The 21,003-nt window shown below is 43.5% G+C and overlaps 2 protein-coding genes across 2 annotated transcripts in view; one reads left to right on the forward strand and one right to left on the reverse strand.

Annotated features, from left to right (window-relative positions):
* Entpd5 (ectonucleoside triphosphate diphosphohydrolase 5 (inactive)) overlaps positions 1–6,379 on the forward strand; it is a 36,093-nt gene extending 29,714 nt beyond the window's left edge. The window contains 4 exon segments of the mRNA XM_027418501.2: positions 104–160; positions 1,414–1,529; positions 3,683–3,718; positions 3,721–6,379. Of these exon segments, the coding sequence (XP_027274302.1) occupies positions 104–160; positions 1,414–1,529; positions 3,683–3,718; positions 3,721–3,912 (401 nt within the window). The 3' untranslated portion in view covers positions 3,913–6,379.
* A 2,005-nt stretch (positions 6,380–8,384) lies between these two features.
* Coq6 (coenzyme Q6, monooxygenase) lies at positions 8,385–20,845 on the reverse strand. Its single transcript, XM_027418502.2, has 12 exons — positions 20,626–20,845; positions 16,604–16,738; positions 15,136–15,194; positions 14,587–14,710; positions 12,163–12,293; positions 11,432–11,539; positions 11,289–11,351; positions 10,895–11,002; positions 9,979–10,181; positions 9,789–9,904; positions 9,484–9,650; positions 8,385–8,515 (listed from the first exon to the last, which is right to left on the reverse strand). The coding sequence occupies exons 1-12, from the start codon at positions 20,810–20,812 to the stop codon at positions 8,486–8,488; spliced, it is 1,431 nt and encodes a 476-aa protein (XP_027274303.1). The 5' UTR covers positions 20,813–20,845; the 3' UTR covers positions 8,385–8,485.
* Between the last annotated feature and the right edge of the window lie 158 nt (positions 20,846–21,003).

Here is a 21,003-nt window from a genome sequence, read left to right on the forward strand (position 1 = left end):
CTGTAAGTTCTGTATATTTCTAGTTTTTGTTACTATATATCACAGGGATAAATGTCCTTGTTTCTTTGAGGTTTTTGACACTGGCTATTCTGTTTCATTTTAGATTATGAAAAGGGCGGTGTTTTAAAAGTTGAGGATTTTGAAAGAAAAGCCAGGGAAGGTAAGTGTCAGGAAATTCTTGAAGTTGGGTTGTCAAGTGTGGCTGCCAGTGCAGGGTCTCTTGCCACTGTCTCCCTTCTGAGCCTTCCAGTCTGCTGGGAGATGCATTAGGTAATGTCAAATAAGAATATGGGAATCTAAGATACTTCAGGGAAATCGTTTAAAAAAAAAAAAACTTGCCACACTTTTCCTATTGTTATTATTGCAATACTATTATCTGTTTTTGTTTTTCTCGTTTTGTTTTGAGTCAAAGTCTTATGTAGCTCATGATGGCCTCACATTTGCAGTGTAGCTGAGGATAACCTTGACTTTTGTTCCACCTCTCAAGTGCTAGGATTTAGGCATGAGTCACTGTGACTGATTTATGTGATAGTAGGGATGGAATCCAAGTTCATGAATGCTAAGAAGTCATTCTAACACCTGAGCTAGCTATATACCTAGCCTGGCATGCTCTCTCTTTCTCTCTTTAAACTGGAACAGGGTTAGCAGTAATAAAAAACTGAAACACCAGAATGCATGGTGCGTCCTTGAGAGAGTAAATCTAAAATACAAAGGATCTTTTCCAGTGCCCACAGGAGACAGTTACATTATATTTCTCTATCCTCTGGGCCTCAATTAGGGACTTGGTATTGAGTGGCTACAGTATGTGGTAGAAATTTGTAAAGCAGGGTACTGAGAGTATAACTCAGGTGTTGAGAACTTGCCTGGTATGTGCAAGGCCCTGGGCTTGATTTCTAGCAGAGCCTTTCCCCTGCTTATTCTCCCCTCCATATCCATAAGTGGGAAGTAAACTAAGATGCACACAAATATGAATAGATGAATTTTGTTTTGTTTTGTTTTGTTTTTTGAGACAGGCTGTCCTGGAACTCATTCTGTAGACCTTGCTGGCCTTGAACATAGAGATTGGCCTGCCTCTGCCTCTTGAGTGCTGGAATTAAAGGCGACCATTGACACCACACCCGGAGAATAGATAATTTCTTACCAGGAATGTGCAGATTCTAAAGAGGCTATGGTCTTGCTTCAGTACACAGAAGTATACAGTACACAGTATACAGAAGTATACAGTACATAGTATACAGAAGTATACAGTACATAGTATACAGAAGTATATGGTACACAGGCTAGTCTCCATGAAGTCCAGGCACCAACTAAATGGAGACAGTTTTGCTTATTCAGGCCCCCCTACCTACAGCTAGAGAAGATCCTACATCTCTTAATTGCAAACCTGAATGCTGTTTGCTCTTTCACTTTTAGTGTGTGATAACTTGGAGAGCTTCACCTCAGGCAGTCCTTTCCTATGCATGGATCTCAGTTACATCACAGCTTTATTAAAAGATGGCTTTGGCTTTGCAGATGGCACCCTCTTACAGGTAAAAAAGAGTACTGGAATCTTACAGCTGCCTTGTTGCTTTGGGAAAGAACTTGTTTAGTAATCACAGCAGCAGATGTTCTTGTTTGGGCTGAAGCCAGGGCCTCCTGCTAGATACCACAAACACATTTCACACTAGGATGCAGTTATAGTCTGAGTGTAGTACCAGGCATGCTGTCCTGCAGGACACTAGACAGAAAGACTTGGAGCCCACTGAAGATATTCAAGTCATGTTGCTTATGAAGTCAGTTTAGAACTCAGTGAGAAGCAGCATTGAAGGAGAGATGGGAGAAGTAAACATCCAGAATACAGTGCAAGCAACTTGGAAGGGCCGCACTTCCTGAATCCCAGGTTCCTCATCTTAGGTTTGTATGCCCTCACCTGCCACTGATTATGTGGTTGTAAGAACTTAAGCTGATGTTTGATCAAGAGAGCACAAGATAAAAAGTAGCTGGAGTCATCACACAGACATGTATTCAGAGAGGTTGTGAGGCACATACACCTTCCCTGTAACATTGGCTTACTTACCCCTTGTCTTATTTTACACAGTGATGTTAGCACTGAGTGACTGACTTCATCAATGTCTCTAGCATATGTTGTATATCCTGTATATTCTAAATCTGCTGGATAGTTAGTTGAATCTCTTCTAATAGACTATGCAGCTTGAGGACGAGGATAGCATTTTAACCATCTTTGTAAATATAATTTGTAATCAATAGTGGTATAGAAAGTAAGAAAATCAATTGTATGAAATTCATAAGATATATTTTAGAGGGGCTGGAGAGATGGCCTAGTGGTTAAGAGCACTTGCTGCTCTTGCAGAGGACCCAGGTTTGGTTCCCAGGACCCACATGTTCACTCACAACCACCTATAACTACAATTCCAGGGGATCTGACACTGCCTTCTGATCTCTGTGGGTACCAGGTACACACATGGTACACATACATAGTGTAGTTAAAACACTTATACTCAAAATAAAAAATGTATGTTTTAGAGGCTGGAAAGAAGTTAAGAAGGTCGTTGCATGTCTCAGAAGTTAAGAATATTGCTGCTTGTCTTAGTTAGGATTTCTATTGCTGTGAGGAAAGAAGACCACAGCAACTCTTAACCAGAAACATTTCATTGGGTGGCTTGCTTACAGCTCAGAAATTTAGGCTATTATTGTCATGGTGGGAAGCAAGGCAGCATGCAAGCAGACATGGTGCTAGAGAAGGAGCTGAGAGTTCTGACATCTTGACCCACAGGCAACAGGAAGTGGTCTGAGACACTGGGTATGGCTTGAGCATTTATGAGACCTCAAAGCCCACAGTGACACAGTGACATACTTCCTCTAACAAGGCCATACTTCTGTAACAAAGCCACACCTCCTAATAGTGCTACTCCCTATGAGCATGTGGGGGCCAATTACATTCAAACTACTACAGCGCTCTTCCAGGGGACTAGTGTTTATTTCCTAGCACCTAATCAGGTGGCTCACAACTACCTGTAACTCCAGCTCCAAGAGATCCAACACCTATGACCTGCACAGGCACCTGCACTCATAGGTACATACCCACAGGCAGACATATCCACACATAATTTTAAACACAATAGAGCTGAAAAATATTTTTTAAAAGATCTATTTTACAACAAGTAGTTTATTACAGATGAAATAGAGCCTTCACGTGCTGAAATCAATGAGGAAGGAGAAGAAAGAGTCTTAGGAAAACAATTAGGTAAACACTAATCTAACTCCCCTTTCTGTAATTGAGGGACCAGCTCTAAAGTTTTGTCCAAAGCAATGAAGGCACTGAGCTAAAGACAGTGTGGTGCAGAATGCCTTACCCAGAATCAGAAACTGAGAATATGCTTTTCTACCCTAAATGCATTCCCAACTCTGCCAGGTCCCTTCCCACCTCATCCATGAACATTACATTACAATTGCCTTATCAGCTTAAGGCAATCCCGAATCCTTTTCTGACAAAATCTCTCTAGAAATGTCTGGATAGTAATGCTTCCTGGGCCCAAAGTACTGAGGCCTTGAGCATGCTGGAGTGGGGGCAATTAGGGCTTGGCTCCAAGTGCTCTTTATTAGCTGTCCAAAGGCCATGCTTGCTTATGTCGAAAATGGGATGAAAATGTGAAGACGACTTCTTCTTCTTCTTCTTCAACAGCTCACAAAGAAAGTGAACAACATAGAGACGGGCTGGGCCCTGGGAGCCACCTTTCACCTGCTGCAGTCTCTGGGCATCTCCAGCTGAGGCTAAGCATGTCCTTGGAAACCTGCATTTCTGAACTTTTTTTTACAGGAAGGAGAGGACTCAGGCATTGTCTGAACTACTCTGGGGATAAGCCTGTACTAAAACCCATTGACTGGCTTTCTTATGAGGGAGGGGGTTTATAGATGAGTGTTACCCCTTGAGCCTAGTGATTTGGGCTTAATCAATTTTGCACATCTAATGTGAACAACTCCCTAACCACTTGGCAAGTGCACAGCTGGTGCCAGAGTACAAATCTTTTGAGATTCTTTGTATGTCACAGAGTCCTGTGAAGAAAATAGAGTAGGTTTGGAACTCCATGTTAGATTGGGAGTTCAGAGAACGGTCCCTGGGAACCAAAGAAAAATCTCATTTCAACCCTTGGAGTGCCTCATTCCTTTGAATGTTTTAGTTTTTGTTTTTTTTGCTTATAAGCTAAATTAAGCTGACTTACTGAAGTCCCATAAGCTATCAATACTGGTAGTTTATTTTTTTCTTCCTACCCTTATTACATCCCTACCCTAAGACCCAAGGTGGGAAATACCTGGTTTTGCTTTCCATCTATCTATAATTCAAAGGGCGGAAAAGATACTATATTAAATTTGTATGATTCTGTGGCACAGTAGATTAACCAATTTAGAGCTTAGAGTTGTCCTGGGTATTTAATTTTTAGATAGGGGTCATGTTATGTTGTTCAGGGTGGCCTGGTACTTACTGTGTAACCCAGGCTACCTTGAATTATCAATTCTCCTGCCTCAGCCTCTTGAGTCTTGGGGTTACAGGTGTGAGCCATCATGCTCACCTCATTTTAAAGCTTAGCAAGATGGAGAGAGTACCTCTTTAACTGTGCCTGGATTAGAGCTGTAAGGAAGAGGCCTCCTGGCTGCAAGGGACAGCTGTTGCTTCCTTACTACCTTCACTTCCCAGTCTACTAGTCTCTGGGCTAGTGAACACCCAGCCTTAGAGATGTGTGCATACCCAGTGCCAGCACCGCCTCCCAGGCCAGTGTGTTTAAACTAGTACCTTTGTATTTCTGTGAAATACAACTGCACCCTAGTTTTGGTCTGTGGTTAGAAGTTAGTGTGTGTGCTATCTGAATCTAAACATTACCAACGCTGTCAGTTTGTCTTTTGGGGGTCAGGGTGTGGAAAGTGCTGGGGATTGAACTCAGGACTTCTTGCATGTTAGGCACAATGTGCTACCACCATGCTTTTATATTAGTGCTTTCCTGCCTGGGCCCTTGCTGATTTTAGCTACTGCTTTCTGAATTTCTTGTCTAGCTCAGGGTTTCATATCCCCTTTCCAGTGAGACCCAACATCTGATTTCATTGGCTCTCTTGGCCCATGTCAGAACAAGGACTGACATTTCTAGAGAACCATATTTTTTCTCTCAGGCCACTCTGTGTTGAAGTTGAACACAGGTTGTCATGCATAGTAAGCATGGGTGCTCTACTACATTATAGTCATTATCTTAAAATTTTTGCCAGGCAGTGGTGGCACACACTTCTCATTCTAGCACTTGGGAGGTAGAGGCAGGTGGATCTCTGAGTTTGAGGTCATCCTGGTCTACAGAGTGAGTTCTAGGACAGTCAGGGCTACACAGAGAAACCCTATCTTGAAAAAAACCAGAAAAACAAAAAAGTCATCATGTCGTTTCTTGTGTGACCGATTGGCTTGCCTCCTGCTCAGCTCTGGGTCTGAAAGGTCTCTGCTGCTCAGGTCCTCTATCGTAGCACTTTACCCCTTCCTTCTCCCTCACTAGTCACCTCCTTCCTTCCACTCCTCACAAAGGATGTGAACATGCCTGGCCCCATGGAAGGCCCCGGAAGCTTCTTTTTGAAGCCATTGCATTGAGTCAATGCGTATTACCGACTGCTGTGTAAAAAAGTAGGCGAATGTGTAAACCCCCCCCCCCCAATTTTAGGAGTTTTGTTCTGTTTTGATTAAATGTGCAATTTCTTCAGATTTTCACACTGAGAATATGCCTTGAAACCAGTTTCACTGTTGCTTAAGTTAGACTTGAGTTCCCTAGACACAAATTATCATTCACCTTAGACAGCACATACTATAGGAAGGCATGCTGAGCCTGGTTCAAACTTCTATTACTAGTTCATCTTCACTTACTGTCTCCTTCAAAGCAATGCTCCCAGGTACACCTTGAATTCCAGCACCTGGAAGACCGAGGTGGGGGGATCTATCTCTTGAGTTCAAGGTCAGCCTGGTCTACAGAATGAGTTCCAGGTCAGGGCTGTTACATAGAGACACCCTGTCTCAAAAAAACAAAACAAACAAGAAACCCACAATGTTCACACATAATGAAACAGATTTTCTATATCAAAAACAGCCCACAGATAAAATCTAATTTCCTATGTAATGCACACTCAGTGTACCTAGCAGGTTTCTCCATCCAGCTTGTTTCCACTTAGAAGGTCACTGGTTTTTATAGGTTCATTAGCTAAGAGCTACCTCCTTTTGTTCAGTCATCTGTCTCCTACTCCAAAAGCTTTTAGAATCTTTGAAGGTAACTAAATTTTTATGGCTTTTAAAAAAAAATGAGGCGTACTTTCTAGGCTGTTTACCAGGTCTACTAAAAAAAAAAAAAAAATTAGACCAGTCATAGTCCACTTAATGCTGTTTCAGTTGAGAGAAACTGAGCTGCTTCCCCAAGAGTAAGCTCTACAACAGGCCTTATAGCACAGGCCTGTAATCATAGCTAACTTGGAGCTGAGGCAGGAGGATTACAAATCAGACTTACTACATAGCCAATTTGAGGCCATTGGGCAACACAGTAAGACACTCAAAGTTTTGAAAGAGAGAGGAGTTTCAAGATTTCAGTGGGGCTGGAGAGATGGCTCAGATGTTAAGAGCACTGGCTGCTCTTCCAGAGGCCCTGAGTTCAATTCCCAGCAACCACATGGTGGCTCACAACCATCCGTTATGAGATCTGGTGCCCTCTTCTGGTGTGCAGGCAAAACACTATACACATAGATTAAAAAAAAAAAAAAGATTTCAGTGGCAAAGCATGTCAGGTCCTAGATTCAATCCCCAGCACTAAATAAAGCAAACAGCTCCAGCTGACAATTTGAGTTCCCGGTCTTTCTACCACAGGTGGCATCTGAAGCCTCAGACACAGGCACTGTAACTGTGAAGTGCATATTGTCCCACAGAAACCTTTGGTTACCTTGGACACTGCCAGAACTCTTAAATAGATGGATTCTCACTTCAGTAATTTACCTGCATACATCCTGCTAATCATGACCAGTGTCTGGAGATTTACCAGTTTGTTCTTTTTAATACAATTTGGAGTGTTAATTTTTCTTAGGAAAAAAAGATATGGGCCTTTTCTTATTATTGTTTGAAACAGTTTCTCTGTGTAGCCATGACTGTTCTGGAACTGAGATCCACCTGCCTCTGCCTCCCGAAGTACTGGGATTAAAGGCGTTCACCACCACCTAGCAACATGGGCGTTTTTCACCAAGGGGGTCCTATGTGTGTTGATGTTGCTGGCAAGTCCCATCTCTGTGAAAATGTAAATATATTTTAAATACCCGGGATATGGTCTGGTGTCTGGTAGATGCTGGCTGTGTCATCCTCACTATTAGGGATGTGGTCTGGTACATGGTGGATGTTGTGTGTTATCACTATTATATGAAGAACATCTGAGTCACAGATGTCCTTGCAAAGTGTGCCTTAAAGTTCTCATCTCTTTAACTTGTCCCCCCACCCCCCATATATTGGAGAGTCAGTATTCTTATCAGGGCTAACTTTTTGCAAAAGGTGACCTTGTCCTGATAGTCTCTGGCCATCAGTTTTTTCAAGCAGCTGCCATTTTTTATTCTGGGGACATTTTCTGGGTTTACTGACATCTGTGCTAAGTTTTCCACATTGTTAAAAAGCTGTCCTGTTGCAATAGCTGTCTTATCCCTTCAAAAGCTATTCCAACAGTTCAGCTTTATTGAAAAGGAGACTATTTCATCTTTTCAAAAACACTTCTGGGCAAGACGTTCTTATCTAACACAGGTAAAGTTCTCTTCTGGAGGCCTCTCTGGTGCTGTGCAGTGTTTCAGAACTCCAGTAATAAACCACTCCCTGTTAGCCACCTGCACTGCACATGGACGGGTTGTTCCTGAGGCCTCGGCAGCTGATTGTGCAGTGAGGTTGTCTATTGTTTTAATAACAGAATGAACAGAGGATGACATCACACAGAGGAGCCGAAAACAAAACTGAACTGTGGTACTGTGATAAGGTCAATAGCATTAGTAAGATCTGGCTGTTACTTGTCTTTGCTTCCCCCTTAAAGTCCAGTGTACTTTGTCAAGGCAATTTGTATGTAATTGGCATGCCAGTGTTAATTTTAAAATAACACTCTAACAAAAATGTACCAAGTGTTTCTAATTCTTACTCTATCAAGATAATTGTATAAATTTATGACCAGCATTAAAGTATTCTGTTTAGCAAAGATTGTTACCAAGTGTAATGAGGGAGAGGGCATCTCAGTCATTTGTTTGTTTAGTAATAAAAAGCTCCTTTCAATCAAAAAATCCTTCGGGGTTTTTCCTTAGCTGTCACTAATTGTTTTGGCTCCCCAGGCCCACTAAGCAGACGAAGGAAACAGACACAAGTTCTAGTGTAAATTTATTAAACAATCTTGGGAGCACATGTGATGGACACAGCGCTAAATGTTCTTTGTCATCAACATGATCTCCAGAAGAGGAGCACTCATTTGCTGGCAAAGGCCATTATCTGTTCCTGGAGAAAAAGGAAAGGGAGTGAGTGAGTGGTACTTGGTCACGGCAGGGCGAGGACAGGTGTCTTCATAATGAAACATCCATGGTGACTACAGGGGAAACATGGCACAAGTCCCATACAGACACTCCTCCCAGGAGTCCCTGCTTTCTTTCACCTGTAACAGGGCTGCAAGGCCTCAGCAAGTAAAAGCACTTGCCACACAAGCCCGACAACCCAAGTTCAATGATTGTAATCTCTCTTATGGAAGGAGAGATTAACTCCTGAGAGTTGTCTTCTGTCTCCACATGCTTGCTGTGGCATGTACACACATGAATATCGGTGCCTGCTGTGAGCCATCCAACATGGGTGCTGGGGACTGAGCTCTGCAAGAGCAGCAAGCCCTCTCTGCTGAATCGCCTCTGCTGTCCTGTATTTTTTTAAAATCTATATCTGTATGGGTGTTTTGCCTACTTGTACATTTATGCACCACATGCATACCTAGTACGCTCGGGCCAGAAGAAGGCATTGGGTCCCCTAGGACTGGAGTTACAGATGGTTGTGAGCCACCATGTGAGTGCTAGAAAAGCCAGTGCTTTTAACCACTGAGCCCTCCAGCCCTCAGCCCTGTATTAAGCCCTTCCTACATATTTCAAGTTACTCCTTAGATGTGGGCACCAACAAGCCCAGCAGGTACTCTTATTCATAAGCAGCTGGGAAGGTAGACCGAGGATAGTGGCTGGGCATGACAGCACATGCCTTTAATCACAGCACACAGCAGGCACAAGCAGATGGATCACTATAACTTCCAACACAGTCTGGTCTACCTAGCCAGTTCCAGGCTAGCCAGGCCTACATACTAAGACCCTATCTCAAAAGTAACTACAATAAAAAATAATGTTATATGCAAGAAAATTAATTCAAAGAAATTTAAAATTTCTGCAGTCTTTGCACAATAAGGAAAAATCTTGGAGAGCTGTGTGGCCACTTACTTTGAGAGGAGACACTGCGTTAGTGGCCTGCAAGCCCCACGTCCTGAGCAGCACCAGTGGAGTGGCATTGGTTGAATAGAGCCTTTTCAATAGGTCAGTAGCAGCCAGAAGAGCAGTATTATGACGCTGTCTGTCTGTTTCATAGCCTGTGAGGTGGCTCATGGAACCTGGAGTTGAAAAGCAGGAGGGAAGTCAAACCCTTACTCCAGCAGTAAAAGACCTCCCATTAGACACTACCACATCTTGTTACCTAGTGCAAGTTGGCAGCCCTGACCTTTACATGATGTCAGGGTACCTGACCTTACCTAAGTCCTTCCCGTTGAAGGCTGCTGAACTGAGATGACGAACCAAGCTGGAAATATCCCCGAAGCCCATGTTGACACCTTGTCCTGCAAGTGGATGGACTCTGTGGGCTGCATCACTAAGAATAAAGCAGCATTCAGGTGTGGCCTCCAGCAACACGGAAAGGAGTGGCCTGTTCCATTATGGTCTTACCCAATGAGAGCCACCCGAGGTCGGACGTATTCAGCAGCATGTCCCAGCCCCAGAGGAAAGAGGGCTCTGCTTTTAGCATCCACCTTGGCTATACTTGGGGGCAGCTGACGAGCTGAGAACTTAGTGGGCTTCAGAAGGGAGACAACATAGCGCATCATGGTGCTGGCTGAGTCAACGAAGTCTGTGTGGTTAGCATCACTCCACTGCATGACATCAGCCCCCAAATGATGAAATTTGGTTAGTAATTAGTAAACAATTCAAAAACGCAACCCCCTTTTATAACCAAAGCTAAGGGTAATGCTACCTAACATGCCTAAACTGATCTTGTTCATGAGTAACAAACCCCTTAAAACACATGCAAAGCTCCATTTCCCAGCATTCCCCAGAGGTTTTATTTAGCATCATGCCAAAGTATTTCTAGGTTGGCCCCTGACTAGAATTGAACTTTACCTTTCACTAGTTCCCAGCAGTAGCTACAAAGTAGCTACAGTGACGCTTACCCTATGCTATCTATCCTTCTGCCTCTAAGCTTAGGTAAAGCATAGGACACCCTCGGCTACCTACTGAACACCTCCACACCTTCCTCTCTTCCATGTCATCCTATGCACAAATCCATCTGTACTGTCATGATCTCTCACTTGACTGTGGACTTCCTGGAGACAGGGGCTGTCTCAGCAGTCTGTCTCCAGAACCTACTACACAGAAGACACTACTCAAACGGGCCACGCTGCACAGGTATCTCTACATGACCCACTCACTTGGCTGGCCTTTCTATCAGCACAGCAGCCCACAGTTTCCATTGTTTTACATTCCCTGCATGCCCTCCTAGAATCTAAAACAAGGACTGTACGTGCTAAGGGGAGCTGCATGACTACTTTTTCCTCATCACTCCAGGAGTGAGACAGGTGGTACTCACAAAGGCAGAGTTGATGGCATCCACAAACTCTTCCTCATCCATGCTGACCAGCTCTGCTGCATGGTCATGTGATGTGGACCAAACCAAAGAACTCAAGGTATCCGAGAGCTGTACAAAAAGAAGAACATCAGCCTGGTGTGGTGGCGCATGCCTGTAATCACAGCACACAGTAGGATGAGTGTTAGGCCAGCCTGGGGGATAGTTCTAAAATAAAAATAGAAGCAGTAACAAAAACATGCCTCTTCTGAACTTGGGCATTTCCAAGCATAAAGGAAACTGAGAAACGGAAGCAATGCCTGCCTGGAGCACAGTCCCTTTATACCACGCTGAAGGAAAGTGAAGTCAAAGACCAAGGCTGGCTACCTTTGAGCTAACTGGCCATGGGATCTCTTACCGGAAGCAGAGCAATAGGCCCAGCGGGGAGAAATCTCTGCCAGGCTACATTGTTTTCTGTGGCCTACAATAAAAGGAAGAAAGTTCTTGTAAGGGGTACTGAGTGCTCAGGACAAGGTCCCAGATGGCAGCTCCAGAGCTTACCTCTGATAAATGCAGAGTGGCCACCACAGCAGACTGGTCATAGGGCCAGCTGACATTCTGGATCCCAGAAGCTCGCCTTACTCCTGAGTTGTGCCCGTCAGCACCAATCTGTGTGGATACAAGGGCCTGCTAAGTCTCACAACCACATCAAAATCAAAATGCTCCAGTTTCTTTGCCCCTTTATGTATTCCAACTGGAGTGGAAACTATAAGGCCTGTCCCACTCACAGCTCTATAGAGATAGCCCTACAAAATGGGACCTCAGCCTAAGCTAATAAGACCAAAGTGGCTATCTGAACCAAGAGGTGTCAGAAACAGCCATATTCAACCAGTCTCTCAATACATGAACTAGGAAAGTTAGGCACAGAGTGGGCACTAGAGTTTAAAAGAGAAAGTTGGTGAGCAGAAACAGAGAGACAAAGTGAGAGCTGCAAGGAGATGAATGGCACTGTGACTTCTGGGACAGAAAAAAAGAACACGGCCTGAGTTTCCAATACTCCTGTTCCGTCCTGTCCTGGGAGGCCTGGTACCCCAGCCTCAGCTGGCCCATGAGATTGCTTCCCATGTAAGTCTTCCCATGTAAGACCATCTTAGCTCAGGCTCCTTGAATAGGGGCTGGTTCTATAAACAATACCCTAAAGTCAACCCACGGTTTCCATCTGAAAATACACTCAAAAAAAATTTAAGGTGTGGACATGCAAGACCCCTGACAAAGGAAGAATCTTCAACTACCAACAGTTTGGTCTGGAGGGTGCTGCCATCACCTAGGGTAATATGGACCCAAGGGCTGGAGTCTGCCATGGAAAAAGGACCAGGCCAGGCATAGCCAACAGCTTTGCTCCCGTAGAGAACCTTCACTCGGTCTAGAGAAGTCAAGAAAAAGAAGCAAAACATGAGAAAGGTGGGTAAAGGACTGAGCACAAACTGTAAGTAGTCTAAAAACAAGGTCCCTGGATAGCCCTGTCCTGTCACTTACTGACAAGCAAGAAAAGCAAGATCTAAAATTAACTCAAATGATTAACACTCTGGCCCAGGACCTGCTTGTAAAGAGCAGAAGCCAGGGAACCACTCAACGTCAGAAAGTTAAAAAGAGAAAGCACCAGCCAGGCATAGTGGAGCATGCCTTTAATCCTAGCTGATGCAGGCGTTATCTCTATGAGTTTCAGGCCAGCTTGGTCTACATAGGGAGTTCTAGTTCTAGGCCAGCCAGAGATACACAGTAAAATCCTGAGTCAACCCCCCCACCCCCCCACACACACAGTGATTCTGGTGATGAAACCCCAAGGCCTTACACACTAGACAACTGGTCTACCACCGAATCATACCAACAGTCCTAATTTTCTTTTTCTTTTTCTTGAGACAGGGTTTCTCTGTGTAATCCTGGAACTCACTCTATAGACCAGGTTGGCCTTGAACTCACATCCATATACCTGCCTCTGATTCTCAAGTGCTGAGATTAAAGGTGTGCACTACTACCGATGCCCAGCCCCAAATTATTTTTAAAAGCTAGATGGTGGCCCATTACATGAATGAATGAACAATATCCCATATAAAACACCTGATAAACTGACTATGGTAGCATTTGGGAAGTGGTGGCAGGAAGACCAAGAGTTAAAGGCTAGTCTGAGCATAGTGAGTTCAAAGTCAGCCTGGGTTACATGAGATCCTGTTTTAAAAGACTGAAAGAAAAAGAAAAAAAGAAGAGCAAAACTCATGTAAATTGCTTCCAGTTTTTCTCTCACTTGAATCCCAAGATACTGTACATAGAGCAATTCATCTATTTTCAAGTAGTGTATATCCAGAATATGCAAAGAACTCTTCTAACAAAAAAGCAAAAACATAAATGATCCATTTTTAGATGTGCAAAAGATTTTCAATAGACATTTCTCCAAAGCAAATATAAAAATAAGCACATGAAAAGACATTAACATTATTACTCTTTAGGTAAATAAGAATCAAAAGCACAGCGGGCCATACTAGGACAGCTGTAATTAGAAGCAAGCAAGCACTGGGAAGGCTTTAGAGAAACTGAGCTGCTTAAACTAGGGGAAGGTGAAATGACACAGACTCTAGAGAACAGCTGGACAATTCCTGAGAATGTTAAATACAGAATTATAGACGACGATGCAACTCTACCTCCACATGTCCAACCAGGACAAATGAAAACACTTGCTGCTGGGCCAGCTGGTGCAAGCTACTTGTGAGGCCGAGACAAGCAGTTATAACTTAGAACCTGCCTGGAATACAGACTGAGTTTAAGTCCAGTCTGAGCAACTTAGTGAGATCCTGTCCAAAACAAAAAGTAGCAGATAGCTGGGGAAAAAGCTGAGGGGTGCCAAGATTGCTTAGCTTTCAAGACCCTGCACTCAATTCTGAGTACTGGAGAAAACACAAAACAACAAACCATCCATCACACAAAATAGTCACAACACTATTCACCAGCTGCCAAGTGGAAACAACTCAAATTCTATTAATTGGTGAATAAACAGATCCAATCTGATATATCTATACAATGGAACACTATTCAGCAATAAAAAGAAGTGTGTTACTAGTTCATGCTGCAATGTGACTATCTCAAAAACACGCTAAGAGAGATCTAACCAATCCACTAATCCAACTGTGTGATTCACCCATCTGAGCGGCTGAGAACGGATAGCTCTAGAAAGATGAAGCACAGGTTCAGGCAAGAATGAAGAATGACAACAAGTAGGCGTGAGGGTTCCTTCTGAGTGATGGAAACATTCCAAGGATTCTGTGGCAATAGTTGCACAACTCTATAAAACATAGAAAGTCACTGAGTCACACACGTAAAATGGGGGAATTTTATGTATATAAGTTTTTTGTTTTTAAATAAAGCTGGTAAAAAGAAAGGTAAATCCTAAAAGGATTTCATCATTTTTTCTTTTTCTTTTTTTGGAGAGAAGACCTCACCTTGTATCCCTGGTTGGCCTGGAACTCAAAATGCAGTCCTGGCTGGCTTCATATTCACAGAGATCTGCCTGCCTCTACCTCCCCAGTGCTGGCGTTCATTAAAGGTGTGCCACCACGCCTTGCCAGCAGAGGCTATTCAGTATCTATGAAAGGGTCTTGTCTAAGGGTCTATAAAAGGGTCTTTTCTTCTGGCAAGTACAGAGAGGAATGGGGATGGCAGCTCACCGGCCACAGCCTCTAGCTGCTTGGTGAGAGCATGCATGATGACGTCATTTTCCACTATGTAGCCCATGTCATCTAAGTTGTCCTTATCGAACATTATCAAGGCTTCTGAGCAGGAATCCCACACCTACAAACACAAAAGGAAAGTGCATTAACCCTAAAGAAAATGAAACAGAATTCCAAGCCAAGGTTCAACGTGGCTTTCCAGAGTGGGAGGGGGCAGCACTTCACAGTCTGGCAGCCTCTTTGGCAGGATATAAAGTGAGAAGACTCAGGGTCAGGAACAGTGGACACACTTCTGAGCCCAACGCTTGGGAAATGGACACAGAGCACTGGTCAGGCAAGCCTCAGCCACACAACAAGGTCAAGACAAGCCCAGGCTACCTGAGCTCTTACCTCAAAAAGGCCAAATTAATTCATTAAAAAGCAAGCAGATTCTCAAGAACGCCCCCACACACTGAATTTAAATTTTGATTCAGAGAAAGCAGATTCTAACAAGGTAACATGAGACACATCCAGACATCCCCATAAACTTAAAGAGAAAAGAGGCACCTGCATACGCCGGAAAGCTTTGTACCGCATGTTGCAGACATGGTCCCATGCACCAAAACCTACAAAAGAAACACAATGACCTCACATGGACCGGCCCTCCAGGCCCCCTTCTCCAAAAACAGAAGGGAAAAACTGCATGCTGTCAGGGATTAAGTCCTTCTGCTCTCAGTCCCAGATTATACGGCATGAAGAACCAAATGGCCAGAGCACAGTAGAAAGTGAAAGTAAAGAAGAAAAATTAAACCAGTACCATCCTTTTTCCTTGCTGGCTTATTAGTTATAATCGCTCCAAAGACTATGTTTTCCAGCTCTTGATGGCACTGAGTAGATTTGTGCTTTGAAGAAACATTTACTGAGCATACATCAAGAGCTAGCTATACTTTTACATCCAGAGCAGACCAAACAAATTCTCTTGTGCAACTGATATTTTAGCTGGAGAGACAGACAACATGAACATGAAAATAATATAATGTCATAAATACAAAACTGTAGGACGGGGCATGTGGCACACACCTTTAATTCTAGCTCTTGGAAGTTTGAGGCCAGCCTGGTCTATAGAGTAGTTCTAGGACCAAGACAGTTACTCAGAGAAATCCTGTCTCGAGAAACAAAAAAACAAAACAAAACAAAACAAAAAAGCAAAGAAAAAGAAAAGAAAACTCTGTAGGAACTGAGCAGTCATTCTCATGCAAGTGACTGGATTTCCTCCCCAGTGCCACATAAAATGCTGTGTGATGCCTCACATCATGCCAGCACTTGGAAGGTGGAAGCAGAGGAACCAGCATTTAAGATCAAGTTCAAGGCCAGATCCTAACTTTGAAAAAAGATAAGAGACTGGGCAGAGGTGGCGTGTGCATGCCTCTAGTCCCAGCACTTGGGAGGCAGGGGAAGGCAGATCCTTGAATCTGAGGCCAGGTTGGTCTCAAAAGTGAGTTTCAGGACAGCCAAGATTCCACAGAGAAACTTGTCTCAAAAAACCAAAAATAAGAAAAGAGAAGAAGAGGAAGGAAAAGAAAGAGCAAGCAAGCTATAAAGTGACTGAAGAGTTCAATTTTAGATAGACTGGTTTCAGACAGGATGGCCTGAGGGAGTACCAAGTAGCACAAATAGAAAGACAATGCATCTATACCCCAAAACAGTCATTAAAATGCAGACTCCCCAGCCCACTTGAGGACTGACTTGGATTAAAGTGACTGTAGCAGACCACATACTAATGGTCTAACGTCATAAATGAGGGTGACATGATGGATCCACGTCTCAAGATGTCCTCTTCAGACAAAGCCTTGACACACTGCCAACTTCAGCAGTCCTCATCTTCAGCTAAGACACTACCAAGCCCACCTGCTCACTCCCCACTGTGCGCTTTAATTCACGGGCTCTAGTAACTACCCTATGGGACTGCTCTATGCCCTGTGGGGAAGCTGAGACGAAAGGAGGCAGGTCCCAAGAGACAGGCTCATCTACTCACTGCTGAGAAGGGTTGCAGAACCAGGGGAAATGGAGCTGACTCTGTTGCTGTAAGTTTCTGACAATTTCTCCAGTACTTTTTTTGGACCTGCTTCCAGCAACAGGATTTTCTTGTCACGAAAATTAATATCATGTCCTAAAAAAAAAAAAAAAGAATTAACATTTTAAATCATTTTAGAAAAGCCAAGGATTTAATTACACAGTAGGGCAACTACAACTAATAACAATGTGTTACTCATTTCCATTTTGTTTTCTTGTTTCTTTTTTGATATTTCAAGACAGGGTTTCTCTGTGTATAGACCAGGCTGGCCTCAAACTCACAGAGATCCTCCTGCCTCTGCCTCCCTAGTGTGCCACCACTGCCCGGCATATTACACATTTCTAAAAGCTGGAAGAATTTTGAAAGTTTTCATCATAGAGAAATAATAAATGTTAAAGGAAATGTTTAGGCAGATTTAAAATTAGACAACATATGTATGTATCAAAATATCACAAGACACACCATTAATAAGTGTGATTTTTATGTTTTAAGTCTTCAATTAGAAACAAATATAAACTAGCTATGGTAGCTCACACCTATAATCCTAGCAACTGAAGGCTAAGGTAGGAAGGCTGCCATGATTATGCAGTCAGCTTAGGCTACAAGAACATGTCTCAAAAACAAACAAAACACAAAACCCGAACAGAAAGAAAAAAGATTAACTAGTCTCTTAGCCTTGGAAATTAAGTTTCTAGGCTGGGGACATAGCTCAGTGGTGACGTGTATGCCTGTCAAGTTTGAGGTCCTGGTTCAGTCTTCAGTACTGCAAAAACAATAATTCCAGTTTCCTAAGAGAAAAAAACCACTATCATAAACAATAGCATAATCTCCCATTTCAGCTGAGACAGCCACCCTCCACACAACCGTACTGCACCTCCAGACAAAGCTCACTACATGCCACACACGAAGAAGCCAACACTGGAAAAATTTATTAACAGCAAGTAGAATTCCCTAGGAATAATAATAACAATAGTAATAACAATAAATGTAGCCCATCTATTTCTTAACTTCAGAGTGAACTCACTAAAACTGACAATTCATGATCCTGGATGCAGACAGCTCAATCGCACAAACAGCACTAGCTTCACATGAGCCAGGCCTGGGGCTTCATCTCTAGGCTGTGGCTGAGCACTTACACACAAAGGAGAAAGCTAGGAGGGGGGAACTGGAACGAAACTCACAACCATCTATAATGAGATCTGGTGCCCTCTTCTGGTCAGCAGGCATATATTCAGGAGGAACACTACACATAACAAATCTTTTAAAAAATATATTACTTAAAAAGTACACTACAAACCTAAAACATCTGTAGTAAGAAATGGACTTGGAAATGTTGTTACTGGGTGAAGTCCTGCAGCAATCTCCTGAGTATTTGAGAAAGCTAAGAACCAGAAAGTAATTTGCTATTGGCAATAAAGTTAAAAAGAAATAATCTGGCTGGGCAGTGGTGGTGACACCTTTTAATCCCAGCACTGGGAGGCAGAGGCAGTGGATCTCTGAGTTCGAGGCCAGCCTGGTCTAGAGGGAGTTCCAGGACAGCTAGAGCTACACAGAGAAACCCTGTCTCCAAATAGCAAACAAACACAAAGAATTGGATTTCTAAACACATTATAAAACACAGCCAGGTGATGTATTTTATTTCTTAACTATTATATGTGACGTTTCTAAAACAAAAAACACTTAGACGTGATGGAAGAAGGCCTGGTGTAGTGGTGTACACCTGTATTCCTGGCCACTCAGGCTCAGGCAGGAGAACTGTTTGAGCCCAGGAGGAGGAGGCTCAAAATAAAACAAAAGGAATGATATATTACAAGAACAGATTTAACTGCACTAGAGAAATTATGCAGGGAACTGTTCCCAAACTCAGTGTGAGAGGGAACTACAAGCCTGAAACATAAATTAGTTGCGAGTCTGAAGAAGAATAAATGAAGACAGGGTGGACTTACAGGGAAAAATTAATAAAGCCTATATGAATCAGGAATGTGCTTGGAATCCCAGCGTTAGGGAGGTAGAGGCAGGAGATCACTTTAAGTTACAGGTCAGACAGTGCTACAGGTAGATCCTTATTTCAAAAAAACAAACAAAAATCTATTGCAAATGTCTTACTTACATATTTTTGTGTGTTTGTTTGGGTTTTGTTTATTTATTTACAGACACAAGGTTTTATGTATCTGATGCTGAACTCAATCAAAATCACTACGTGGCCCAAGGATGACTCTGAACTTCTCTGATTCTTCAGCTTCTATCCTCCAAGTGCTGGGATCACAGGAGTCTACCACCGTGCTTTTTACCACCTGATTGTTAAGTCATTCCTGAGTTTTAAAATGGACCATTCTGTGAAAGACATTAAAAGAAGTAATGACAATATACACATAATTGTGTGTAAATGTTAATAAGAAGAAAGCAGTGATGCTTGCCCTCCCTGTGGCATTGGGAAAGATCGAGAAAAGGACGGCAAAACAAACAAAAAACCAGATCTAACACAGGAGCAAAACCCCAAAATATGAACACTAAAGTTTCAAAGGGACCAAGAATGGTGGCACATAATGCCCACACTTGGTAAATTTAGTCAACATCATTGGTCGTTAGGGAACTATAAACACAAACCACTTCCTACCTGCTAAGAGGACAAAAGACAGAAGGCAGTGCTATGAGGATCAAGAGAAACTGGAACTGTAGGCAGAAGTTTCTGTCTCATCAATCCCACAGCCGTTTAGTCCCAAATAAACACACAGAGAGGTTTATATTAATTATAAACTGTTTGGCCTATGGCTCAGGCTTATTGGCTAGCTCTCTCTTAATTATTAATCCATTTCTATCAATCTGTGTCTCTATGTGGTCTTGGCTTCCCAGTGATGCCTGGACTTCTTGCTCCCTAGGTAACTACATGGTGTCTCCCTCGCCACTCCTTCTCTTTGTTCCTCTTCCCAGAATTCTCCTAGTCTGGTAGCACTGCCTATACTTCCTGCCTGGCTACATCCTGCCTGTTCATTGGCCAAAACAGCTTTATTCATATTCACAACATACAGAAGGACCTCCTCCATCAGGAACATTCATATATTTCTAGTGATAATGTAAAAATGGTTCGATCTCTCAGTTTGGCAGTTCTTCAAAACATTAAATAGTTACCACATAACCCAAAAATTCCACTGATGAGAACAGACTCAAGATAATCAACACTATGTCCACACCAAAACTTGCACACAAAATGTTCCTGGTAGAATTACCTGTTATAGGCCAGAGTGAAAAGAAATCAAATATCCATTGATAAATGAGACAACTGGGTATTGCTTCAGCCCTCAAAGAGAACATTGTTCTGACACATGTTGCAAAATGGACTAACCTTGAAAACACTTAAGTGTATCTTCACCTACATATATATAACTATTGAGAAAAGGCAAATCTGCAGACAGAAAGTTGAAGACTCGCTGTCTAGGGCTGAGGAAAAATGGAGTGACTTTTAATGAGTTTCCAAGATTGTTGTTTTGTTTTTTAGAGTAAGGAAAATGTACTAAAACTTACTGTAGTGACTATATAGCTCCGCGAATGTACTAAAAACTCATGGGACTGCTTTGCATGCTTTTAAGAAGGAGGGCTTATAACTATGTGAACTATATCTTAGGCAGCTTTAGGGTCGGGCAGCGGTGGTGCACGCACGCCTTTAATCTCAGCAGACTTTGGGAGAAACAAGCAGGCGATGTCGGAGAGTTCGAGTCCAACCCGGTCGACTATCCAATACTACAAAGCCTAACTAATGCCTCCCATGGTGCTCATAAATCCTGGACAGTTCAAGGGTCAGACTGACCTATAAGGCCCGCCCACTTTTGATGCCACAGGACTGAAGCTTCACGCTCACTCCTGTAGGCCCGAGGGCTCCCCTGGGAGCGTGGCGCGCAAACCGCCAGGACAGGCACGCTTGGTCCTTAGGACCGCGTCGTCCCTCTGCAGCCCAGGCGCTGCCGTCACTGTCGAGATGCACCTACCCAAGGCACAAGCCATGGCAGCGCCCACCAGGCCTCCTCCTGACACCACCACATCGTACACGGTGTCGGCCGAGGAGCCCGCCCATCGCCGACAGGCAACCAGAGGGCCTCGTCCGGTCGCAAGCGACCCGGTACTCCACCAGCGGACGCACAGCGAGCCGGCCATCGAGCCAATGTGGGCCGCCATAGTGACCTGCGCCTGCGCCCTGCACGCCTCACGGCCCCTTCCGGGATAGTGCTTCCGGGGCAGAGGCCTTCAAACCCGTGCTGCTTTGGTTACGGCTTTAGAACCGGAAATAAGATGAGCGAAGAGAATGAGCCAATCAGAAGGCTCCTCCTGATTCCTTGGGCGGAACCGACTGGACACCGGAAGCCAAT

The sequence above is a fragment of the Cricetulus griseus genome, chromosome 5 (genome assembly GCF_003668045.3).
Source record: "Cricetulus griseus strain 17A/GY chromosome 5, alternate assembly CriGri-PICRH-1.0, whole genome shotgun sequence".
Lineage (NCBI taxonomy): Eukaryota > Metazoa > Chordata > Mammalia > Rodentia > Cricetidae > Cricetulus > Cricetulus griseus.

What these genes read in the sequence shown, in the direction of transcription:
- Coq6 (XM_027418502.2), bottom strand. Translation starts at nt 20,812, where the DNA reads ATGGCGGCCCACATTGGCTCGATGGCCGGCTCGCTGTGCGTCCGCTGG. An exon ending in TTCTGCAACCCTTCTCAGCA is followed by an intron (nt 15,195 to 16,603) that starts GTGAGTAGATGA and finishes TTTCTTTTGTAG; the next exon opens with GTTTTGGTGCATGGGACCAT. An exon ending in CCACTCTGCATTTATCAGAG is followed by an intron (nt 11,352 to 11,431) that starts GTAAGCTCTGGA and finishes CTTTTATTGTAG; the next exon opens with GCCACAGAAAACAATGTAGC.